Source organism: Physcomitrium patens, chromosome 12 (assembly GCF_059467195.1).
Source record: "Physcomitrium patens ecotype Gransden chromosome 12, ASM5946719v1, whole genome shotgun sequence".
Taxonomy (NCBI): domain Eukaryota; kingdom Viridiplantae; phylum Streptophyta; class Bryopsida; order Funariales; family Funariaceae; genus Physcomitrium; species Physcomitrium patens.
In genome coordinates this window covers 9187429-9199003 of record NC_143421.1, presented here as the reverse complement: position 1 = coordinate 9199003, position 11575 = coordinate 9187429, and the positions used below count along the sequence as shown (strand labels likewise).

The window sequence follows — 11575 nt, the reverse complement described above, 5'->3', positions numbered from 1 at the left end:
TTGTGTATCCAATAGCTTGAATAAGGTCTACCAAAAACTTTTTGTAAAATGTAGATCTTTATTTGAAGGAATGACACGAGGTAATCCATGGTAATAAAAGATAATATCAAAGAAGATCCATGCAAGTGCTGGAGCATCAATATTAGAGAGCACTATAGCCAAGTTAAGTTGCTTCTAGAATTGATCTACAAAGTCTAGAACCACAATGTGATTGTGAGATGTCTACAATAAATATGTAATAAGATCCATAGTCACTTGCTCCCAATGTATTATAGGTAGTAAAATTAGTTATAATAGTGTAAGAGATGTTACATTGTGTACTTTAGTACGTTGATATGACTCTCAAGAGCATAAAAAAGCTCAAATATCACAATCTAAACCTACCTAAAATCATATCCTTGAAATTCATTTTAGAGTCTTTTCACACCCTAGATGTTTAGATATTAGGATGTCTTGTCTTTTTTGAAATATGCATGTCTAAAGTATAGCATCATCAAGTATATAAATCCACTTCTTGAAATAGAGTAAGCCATCACTAAGATAATAATCTTGATATTACATATCATCTATCTTTAGTAAATTGATTATCATCTTGAAATAAGCATCTTTATGTATAACTTCTTTCTATTTTATTCTTCTTATTAGGTTTGAAATGAATTATTAATAGTAGCAATTTTTGAATTGTCCTTTGATTTGGACTTCAAGTTTGGTCGGTACAATAAAGTGTCCAATATGATATATTGTTGTCCTTGCTTATATTCAAGTTGAATTTTGAAGAGTTATAATTATTCTTTCCAATAAAAATATTGTGATTTCATATTTTTTAGATATAAATCATGTAAAAAAGATCAATGGTCAGTTCAAACAATCATTGGCTTTTCCAACACATAATGTCACCACACCTTTGTGGCATGTATTATTGCTAGTTGTTCTTAATTAAGTGTAGAGTAATTGCGCTCTATCCTTTTGAGCTTATGTGATTCATACACCAAAAGTTGAAGGCTCCTACCAAAGTTCTATTGAAGCACTATACCAATAGCAAAGTTGAAAGTATCAATGTCAAGTTACAAGAAAGGTTAGGATCATATGATTGTAATATTGGAATAGTAATAAGTGCTTCCTTCAACTTATCAAAGATCTTTTTTTGCTCTAGTTTCTATTCAAATGGAGCACGTTTTTTCAATAGGCTTATTACTGAAGCAGTAATATGTACAAATTATTGAATAAAATAGCAATAATATTTAGCAAGATTTAAGAATGAGTGGACTTTAGAAGCATCCTTGGAGGTTGGCCAATTTTCCTTTGCTTTCATCTTATCTTTGTATCATGTACATGCCTTTGGAAAACATAACATGCCTCTAAAAAATGTTCTTTGACTTCCAAAGTTTACACTTTGATTACTTGTGATAAAAACAACTATCTTATAGCTAATACAACACTTCTCATAGATATTGCTCATGCTCCTTAGAGATTTTAGTAGTTTAAAATATCATTAATAAAGATAACTACATACATGTCCAAAAAGTCCTGAAATAATCTGTTTATATCACTTATGAAGGAGGTTGGAACATTGGATAGGCCAAAATATAAATTAAGTTATTTAAAATATCTATATTGTGTAAAAAATGTTATCATTTTTATATCCTCTTTTGTAATAGGTGTTTTCCAATAGCCTTTTTAAAGATCTAATTTATTAAAGATACTTGTATCTTGAAGTTGATCTAAAAGAACATCTACACTTATAAGTGGATATGTATTCTTGACACTCTACTTTTTGAGGCCTTGGTAGTCGATTCAAAGTCAAAGTCTACCATTTGTTTTTAATTCAAAGAGTATAGGTGTTCTCAATAGTGATGTGCTTTCTTGAATGAGACCTTTTTCCAAGAGTTCATCTAATGTTTTTCATAGCTGTTCAAGTTCATTTCATGTTAGGTAATAAATTGGCAAGCTTGTTGATTTGGTCCTATGCAATAGTTTTATTTGGAAGAAGGCACCTTGATTAGGTGGCATACCATTAGGTAAGTAGGTTAGAAAGATATTTCAATATTCATGTGCGAGTTTTTTTATGCATTTTACTCTTTTGGCTCTCTTTCTTGTTACTGAAGTAAGATTTGAAACCACCATATATAACAATTACTTATATTATATTTGCTTCTTCATATTGGTCATCCCTATAAATAAGTTTTTAGCCATAGATTATTTTTCTACCTCATTCGATGCAAAAGTATAAAGAATCACCTTGAGTCTACCATCTTTGAAAGAAATCATCCTTGCTAGTAAATTAACTTACTTATTTTTTACTTCTAGCTAAAGGTATCCCAAGAATAATGTCATATTTAAGTTTTGTTATCATGAATTGCTCTCTTAAAACATAAGTGTCACTCAACCTTAAGGTTTTTTCTTCACATGTGTCATTCAATATGTTTTCTTAGTCATCTGCTAGATATATATTCTTTCTTTTCATTACCTTGGTTTTAGTCTCAAGTCGATCAACAATCCTAGTCAAGATGCATTTTTTTATGGAGTCGCAATCCACAAGCACTTGATATGGTTGTCTTCATAGTCAACTTATTAGACACATCAATCAATCTTATTGATAGTTGTCTAAGACCATGTCATTTGTTTCTAAGCTATTCTCAATACTAGGCCTCAGTACATTTATTGAAAAGCTCTATTTTCTTCCTCTATTTTATTATCAACTTGGTGAATCTTGAGATTGTAAACTTGCCTTGAGTTGTTAGTACCTAAATTTTGAGATTTTGGACAAACTTCAATTTATGGGCCTACCTCCTCGCAGTAAAAACATAATTCTTTTTGTGCTAATATTTTTTGTCTCTATGGTGTCACTAATCCTTCCAAGGCATCAATCTCTTTTGGCATTGATTGTTGTACCATAGTAATGAATAGTAGCATAAGACTTTGTTCTATAGGTTGTCTTCTATAATTTTAGGAATTTATAGAATCAATTCTCTGTGCAATCTTAATTGCTTCTTCAAATGTTCATAAATCCCTTAATTCTACCTCTCACTAGACCTCATGTTTCAAACCTTGTATGAACTGATCCATCATCTCTACTTCTAAAACATTGTTAATTTGGAGATATAAGAACTTGAATCGAGAGACATAATTTTGCACTCACATAAATTATATAAGATTAGCCAATTGATTGTATGTGATCTTTTCTGAATTGATGAGCCAAAATTGACTCCTAAATTCGGTCTCAAACTTCTTTTAGTTACAAAATCTACCTTGTACTCTATAGCTTTGAGTTTGATGTTGCCACCAAATAATTGTTGTACCTCTCAAATAACTAGCTATATATATATATATATATAATTCCTTTGGTAGTATTTGCCTCAAATAATTGGAGGTATTATTGCATACTGAAGAGCCATTGGTATACATCTTCTTGCCTTAAAGTCTCAAAGTATGTATCAAACTTATTTAATTTTAGCCAAGAAAATATTGACTCTCTTATCTTAGAAGCTTTTATTTGCCCTTGTGGAGTAGCTATCTGGCCTATGAGTTATTAGATTTGAGTTTCCATCTAAAATTGCTTTGTCATATCTCCCATGCTACAATTTTCTTATTGGACTCTACTATTGTAATGCCTTCTTTTCTTTCAATTGACTTCTTAAAAGTAGCTCATTGTAGCCCCAAAACAATATGTAATGTGACTACAATAACTGACCTCCAACTAAACAGTGGCTATGAATACAATACCAAAGAATAAACTAATACTGCATCTGATACCAATGAAACAAATTTACTCAGTTTTATTTATAGTTTGTCCAACCATCCTAGAACTTTTTAGAATGTTCTTCATGATAGGCTCCACCTATATAATTATCCTAAATCCTTTTTATCGATACCCTGTTACACCAATCCTTTAAATATCTTCAATAAATAAATTTAAAAAAATTTAATTTTTTTTTTATGTACCACCATGGAATTTTAAATCCATGGCCTCTTAAGTACTAATTAAGTAATTCATTATCCATTCTTTTCTACAAGCCCCAAGCTGCCACTTGATATCCAAAGCTTCAATTTTTTTTCCTATAAGGTTGTTATCTGATTTTATTTTTTTTTTAAATCTCAATTAGTTACAAACTTAGTTTTTCTAACAATAATGGTATTTTTTACTAATAGGATTTATATACCTATATTTTTTTATATTCTAAATATACTATCATTGATATTTATTTTAATCAATAATCTAATTAATTCATTATTTTTAATATCTAATTATTTTTTAAAATATTTTATTTAATAAAAAAGATACAAACTAATAATCAATGTATTTCATAGTTCTCATCTAATTTTTATATATTATGTGCAAATACAATACAACATTGGTCTATGAGAGGGTGTTGAAAATATTACATACCAAGATAAAACACTCAAGTCCTTACTAAACCAAATTATATTAGTTGAACGGATAATGATCACACCATTTTTATTGAATGCCCAAAGTTGTTACAAGGCATCATTTTAAATGGACTTAACCTTGTTCAAAAAGTTGTACTCTCTATTTTTCTACATGATGAATTAAAATCTCTCTCTCTCACACACATTAAAGCATTGTGTGATCTAGGTTGTAGTATTTGAGTTTTCTTTTCCTTTTTCTCTCAGCAGCATAATCTTCCTCTGTCCTTTCTTCAAATGAACTCAAAGATTCATCACATTAGAATCCTAACAATGCAATAACTAAATGTTTCACTTAGATCCAATTTTTATATGCTGATCCTCTACTCACCATTGTGTCTTAAACTGGATCAGTACAGGCTTGTTTAAATCTGTCAATTTCTTCAAACAATGAACAGACAAAAGTCGTTACGATATCTAATTGGCGAGAGGCGAGAACATGCTTCACCAAACAAGTTAAAAGAAGAGAATCTGTAAACAAGAAGGAAAAGAAAGCTAATTACGATGAAGAAGCTGATGTTAGCCACATCAAGAAAAGAAACAATCAGAACAAAACAAAACAAAGGAGACATATGTTGAAGGAATTGCGGTCGCAACTACCACCAACAAGAATGATGGTATGTGTAAGTTGGCACAGAAAAAAATAGGCTTGTTTCTACTACCAAGAGCACGATGCGTTATCTAAGTTGTGCGTCTTGTATACAAACGTGCGAGAATTGGACGTGCTTTTCAAGCAGTAAATGAAACCTTGATGCTTCTACATTGGTCATGTCAAAGTAGTTGAACTTAATGCTGTCTGAGCATTAAGTGGTGGCGATTGTGACTAACTTCTATGGTACATAGCCAAGTGAAGAGCATGAAATTGCTGTCAATTGATTTGATCGAGCACATCAGCGATGCCGGATACCAATTATAATATTTATTTCATGGATCATGCAAGACGTGTGCATTATCCCTTTCACTTTGAATTTGTATGAAGCCAATTACAGTGAAATCCTTTCGAAGTAAGTAAGAGAGGTGAGTTTCAATGTTTGTTGTTTCTAGAAGTTGAAGAGCCATTCATCAGAAGCCGCTTGCACAGAGCAAACAGTTTTCTTAATTTTGTAATACCATATTAAACTATTTTGTATGCGCTTCTTACTATCAGTATGTGAAATTTCAGGTAACATCTTCTCTAAGGTGGCACTGCACTCGATAGGATTCGAGCTTTCTGGTGACAAGTGATCAAATCGAAAAGTGTATGGTGTTTTCGTGGTCTGAATCAAAGTTTTTTGAACTTTTTGGTACTCGGGTAAATTGAGCCACATCGCAGAAGTATCTAGAATACCTGATTTATCTTTCAGTTTCTGTTTGAGAAGAACCCGACAGATGTGTTTTGTTTTCAAGCTTATAGCTGCAGGACGAACCAGTTGTTTCTTTCATCTTAAACAAAAGTGAAGTTGGAATAGGCTTTGCTAACTTTTGGGATGTGCGATTTCAACTTTCCAACTTCATGCCTTCCTGCAAGTGACGGTATTAAAGGCTCTTGACAGGGATGTGCCGCAATATCTGTACAATTCTCTGCGCAATACTCTAATCACGACATTCACTTAAGACTGTCAAATAAATGTTCCGCTTCAGCTTGAGATTCAAGTAAACCTCAAGCAGCTTTGAACGTTGATACATTATAATCTAACATCCTCATAGTGCAGGCGGCCGTTACATGCTTGTCAATTGAGAATTGACATTTTGCACATTCTCTGAACATTTCGTGCTAGTATGAGATCACCTTCTTGGTAATGCACATGAACGTATCCGACTGCAAGGCACAGAAGGAATCATACCTGAGCCTTTGGAAAAGAAGAGCGTTCGCTAAATACACGAACCCGCATATTCTTGTTTTGACTGCCCTCACCTACGTCCTACCAATGAAATGCGTAAGATGAAAGAGGTTGATGGAAGAGCTATCGACTTGCAGCAATATTTTCCCTAAAGCATACGAAAAAATCCCTCTGCAACATAGAAAGAGTTTGTTGTGCACTGTGGGTTAGTTTGCTCACAGGTGCATGGGTGGTGCAGGCGAATTCAAGAAAGAACGTCCCACTGCTTCGGACGAGGTTAAGGAAGAAACCACCACCACCACATTCACTCTTCCAAATGAAGACTAGCAGAAATTAAGTACAATGTGTTGTGTTTGAATGCTTCAACACTCTCAAAGGCAAGGATTCAACAGCAGAATGTAAAGTGTCATTACCTCGCGAGATGGCACTCAAAAGAAAAGCTATGACCCTAAAGTTGGAATCCAACCCTCTGCACCTTGCTTCAACCGGTGCATTTAATGTGCATCAGTAATGTGCACAGTACGCCTTGATGTGTGTGCATTCGACTTTGATAGGAAGCCTGGAACGTACGCTGAGGGCATCATAACGGAGTCATGAAGGTCAACAGAAGTTGAACCTTGCCATAACTACCAGTTTCAACCAGCCGAGAATTTTCCACAACTTCAAGGTGCTGCACTCTGTTCAAGGCCTGGGCTCCTTCCAAGCTAAATCTGTTGATGGAATATGTAGAACTAAATTATACACGAACTTGTATGAATCTCCCGCAAAGTGGTGGAGAAGAAACCTTTTTTCCAATGTGGCTTAAACATTCAAAGCGTAACTCTGTTTTCGGTATCTTCGGTGGCCGTGTTGGATTTGCATTCAAAACCTAGTTTCAACATTGAAATCACGAAATATGCCAGATGCTCCACACTCGAATGAAAATTTCTCCACGCAGAAATCAGTGCGACACGGAGCGTCACAATCCAAGGAAGAGCAGCAGCATTACAAGGGGCGAGAGAATCATGTGAACTTGATGCATGCACGAGTAATTCCTTTATTGATTCAACAAGAAATGGAGCTATGCTATCCTAAGTATAGAGACTATTAGCTTGTGTTAGATTCTGAGATTAAAAAGAATCCCAAAGAAGGAAGCCGACGTGGAGAGCACACTCGGTTTGCCGTTACAAAGCTTAGGCTGCGAGTCATAGCCTCCTCCAGGAGACGACCCACCCCCGCCACCGCCACCGCTGCTGCTAAGCACCAGCGGGTACACGGGACTGCCAGTGGGATACAACAACCCCCAGTTGCGTTCTGTGGTCGGCCCGGGCTTGTCCTTCTCATTGTAAACGGCGAAGATGTAAGTCGGGACGAATATCCCTGGTCTGCGGGGAGTTCCCTTAGTGGGATTGCTAATCGCCCACTTCACCAGATTGTTGTTATACGTCTGCGCATTCGAGATATTGGCGCCGACCGTGTTAGCATCGCCCAAGGTCGGCCACCCAGTCTCGCTCACCACAATGCGTACGTCCCCGTAGCCCACGCCCTCCATCGCTGCGGCCATGGCGTCTAGCTGCGCGTCCAAAAGGTTCGTGTACTCGTATTGGCCGTCCACGGTGAAGACCGAGCTGCGGGTAAATAAGGCGTAGTCGAGCGGGATATCAACCGTGTTGCTGGCATATCCGAAGTATGGGTAGACGTTGAGGTAGAGATAGCTGCTGGTAGCGTCCAGCTGCTCCATCAAGGGCTTCATGACTGACACTGCGAGTTCTTCCCGAAAGACGCCCTTTGATGGAGGAAAGGAGTTCGCCAGGACGCTGTATTCCACAGCCGTGGAGACCTTGATCCGTGTGAGCCCGCGGGTCTGGAGGCTATTGTGGAGGTTTTTGATGGCCGGCACGAGCTGCGGCCAGATTGCTGCTTGTTCTGGATACGTGAAGAGCTCGTTTCCAACTGTGATGCACGTGATGTTGGTGGCGGGGTAATATGGGACGACGTTATTGGCGATCCATTGGTCGGCTGTGCTTGCATCCTGGCCAAGGGCGGCGATGTCCAAGTTTCCCATTCCAATTGTTAGTTCGAGCCCGGAGCCAGCAAATGCTTTGATTGTTGGCCCATCGAAATCAAAAATTCTCACCCTTCCCATTCCTAAGTTCTTAATCAACTTCACAGTTTCGGCGCCACTAGGAATATTGTCCGCAAGTCGCCCATAATTTATTCCCATAGTGCGTGCCTCTGCGAAATCAAGACATCGCGTAGAAGTTAGTTCAGAAACGGTGCAGGAACAACGGCAGCGTGTATTTATCGCTAAAAACAGACGCTTCCAAAAGAAAGAAAATGTTCATTTTGTTTTTAAGTTTAAGGTAGTGGATAATACTCAAGGTTTCGTACAGAAACTGCTTGCGATTGTCTAGTTAAGGACTCGCCGCCAGGTTTAGAGCGTGAAAAGAAATTAAAGAAGTTGCCACTGCTGCAATTTAAGCCTAGCAAAAGGAAAATTCTATGATACGAGAAAAAAACCAGCATTCTAATCCTAGTGATATTAATACTGTCATAGTAGTGATTAAAGAATGAGAGTAAACCTTGACAAATCACAGACAATGTCGACACAAATTTCCTTCAAAGTTACAAGCTTTGACGGTTTTTCGTGAGAACATTAAACTTGTGATCGAAATTAAGAATGCATACATTCTTATCAGTACGTCGACTACCCACTGAATCTCAAACTCTACTTTTGATTCACAGCAGGAGGAACAAGACTCAGATTCATGAGTAAAATTTAACAGACGATTACTCTTCTGTATGAGAACTTCTCTAATATACGACCTCGGATTTGGGTTAAGCACATGGGTACTGCAGCTTATACTATGAGGCTACCACTTGAAAGGGAACCCCTCCATTCGCCAATTTCAGTCAAGTAACAGTTCCTGCGCGAATACGACCCTTGTAATCGAATCAATGGAATAATGACATGCTGCGGAGCACTGATTGCCATGGGGCCACTCTACAGTTCATGCTTACTGCATGTCGTGTCGGAGACAAGACAAATGTCAACAGAGACTTCTAACAATTGTATCCCAACTGTAAACTACGCACGCTGCTCAACTACGTACTTGCTAGTTTCACAGCTAACTTGTGTTTAGTATAACGTCGGATAGAAATCTAATGAAACGATGACTAACTAGTACGCTCAAAGCAAAATTAGTGCTCTCACAATCCCTTAGAAACTGAGACAAAGACAGCACCCAGGCGTGGCTTTCGTGTACCAACATAATACCAAACTGAAAGCTCGCTGTCTTTGCAGAAACGAATTTTATGATGAAGGTTGCATGTTTATTGTAAAAAAAACATCCGCCTCTAAGACAGCAAACGAAGCCCCGAATCACAAAGACTTAAAGAAGTATGTATCCATAGCAATGCATTCCCTCCAATTAAGTGAACACTACAGTGTGACTACATCGCTGAACGTCGTGACTAGGAAACAGTAAGTGGAGAGAGCGAGAGAGAGGGGGGGGGGAGGGAGGGAGAGGCTTTGAAAATGAGTACAATATAACCAACAGCAAACAGATTGCAGGGTTGAACAAGAGAACGTACCAGGTGCGTAATTGGCAGCCATGGCCGGTTCAGCCAGAGAGGTTATCACAGAGATGCACATAATGGCAGAGACCATTCCACGAACCAAGAATCTAGAGAATCGACCATTTTGCCGCAAACCACTATGCTCACGTGCTTCACAAGGCACGTATTCTACGAGGCAATCCATCTCCATTCTCGACTTGGTGCAACTAGATCCTACACGCCCAACCACTGAATCCCCCCTGCATTGCATTCTTCTAGCGCAGCATCGACCCACTCAGCTTGGGAACCCAACGCCGATCCTCCAGAATCGCACCTAAACAAATTTGTCCACCCCAGAGCTGAAACTTTGATTTACCCGAGCACAATCAGAATCAATACACGAGCCTAATGTTTAGCATCAACTGCATAAATCAACTCCTCAATAGGAATCCTCTGCAGCATCCACAATGCAACCATCCCCAAGAGCTTCTAACATACGAGCTGGTACGAGGTTGGCCCGAATCCAATCTCAAGCTGGCCTGCATTAGCTTCACCCGCAAGTGGCTCAGCAGTTCCCGAAGCTAGGCTTATAGAGTCACTCGACTATTCGCAGAAGACATAGATTCGACCTCCGAGCCAATCTGTAGTTGCAGAAGGAGATCGACAAACAGCAGGGCGGCAGAAGAAACCTCCACAGCGCCAATCCTCCCTTACCTCACTCAACCCACATCTAGTACAAAAAAGAGCGAACGTCGATTATTTCCCAGTAAATGAGCAGTCCCCAAATGCTTAGCCGACCAATTTCTGTAGCAGAGACCCACTCATAGCGATGATAAAACTACCAATCTCCTACTGGCCCACACACACACACACACCCACACAAGGTCCCACAACGAATTGAGCCTGAGCAGCTGAGCTCCTCTCTACCTACCTAGCATTGTCGTCCGCTCAACTATTCGAAGTCATCATCGTAAGGCTCAATATCAGAACACGACCTCGATTTTAGCCAACCAGGACAACAACGCCCACGAACACTGAACATGAAGGGGACGTCATTCACCACCGCTAACACGCTGCACACCAAGCCAAATTGCGGCGGCAGGTGGTTTCAGACCGCACCCATCAGCTCTTCGCTGTAACCAACTAGAACGCGACTGGATTATTACCTTCCTGCGCAAGTATCACAATCAGCGACGACTGGGTTGGGTGCGACGAGACGCACCGGCCACCCAGCAAGATCCGCTCCCTGGGTAACCACCGAACGACCGCGAAGGTCAACCTAGTCAACGATAATAACAAATTTATATTATTAAATCCTCGAAAGAAGAAGGGAAAAAATAAATCTTCCCGGAGTAGGTAGAAAGACTGAGGAAGCTGCTGTAGTTTAGGATGATGTCAGCCAGCACTCACTCCCTTCCTTCCTTCCTTCCCGGAATCGCCATTGCAGACTACGTCAAGCTCAAATCGAGTCGCGACCCTGGACATCCCGTGCGCAAGCTCGTACATCGGTAACGACGCCACTGTCACTCTCTCTCTCTCTCTCTCTCTCTCTCTCGGTCGCGTGTTGTGTTGCAAGCAGGCTACCATTGCTGCAACCTCTCACTCTCACGACAGATTTCGAATCCCCCACATGGTAATATTAACAATAACACTCCATCCAGGTCTGAATTCGACCATTCCACAGTGATTAGCTGGAAACAAACAAACCCACACACACGCACACACACACAGCGCTGGGACCGAGAATCGTTTCGTGCCGGGGCCAGACTGCACTAGAAGATTCACCATAGCTA

General features: G+C 39.0%; 1 protein-coding gene across 1 annotated transcript; it reads right to left on the bottom strand.

Moving 5' to 3' along the window:
• Positions 1-7247: 7247 nt before the first annotated feature.
• On the bottom strand, positions 7248-11575 carry LOC112289835 (glucan endo-1,3-beta-glucosidase). Its single transcript, XM_024535480.2, has 3 exons — positions 10714-11575; positions 9819-10512; positions 7248-8459 (listed from the first exon to the last, which is right to left on the bottom strand). The coding sequence occupies exons 2-3, from the start codon at positions 10051-10053 to the stop codon at positions 7342-7344; spliced, it is 1353 nt and encodes a 450-aa protein (XP_024391248.1). The 5' UTR covers positions 10054-10512; positions 10714-11575; the 3' UTR covers positions 7248-7341.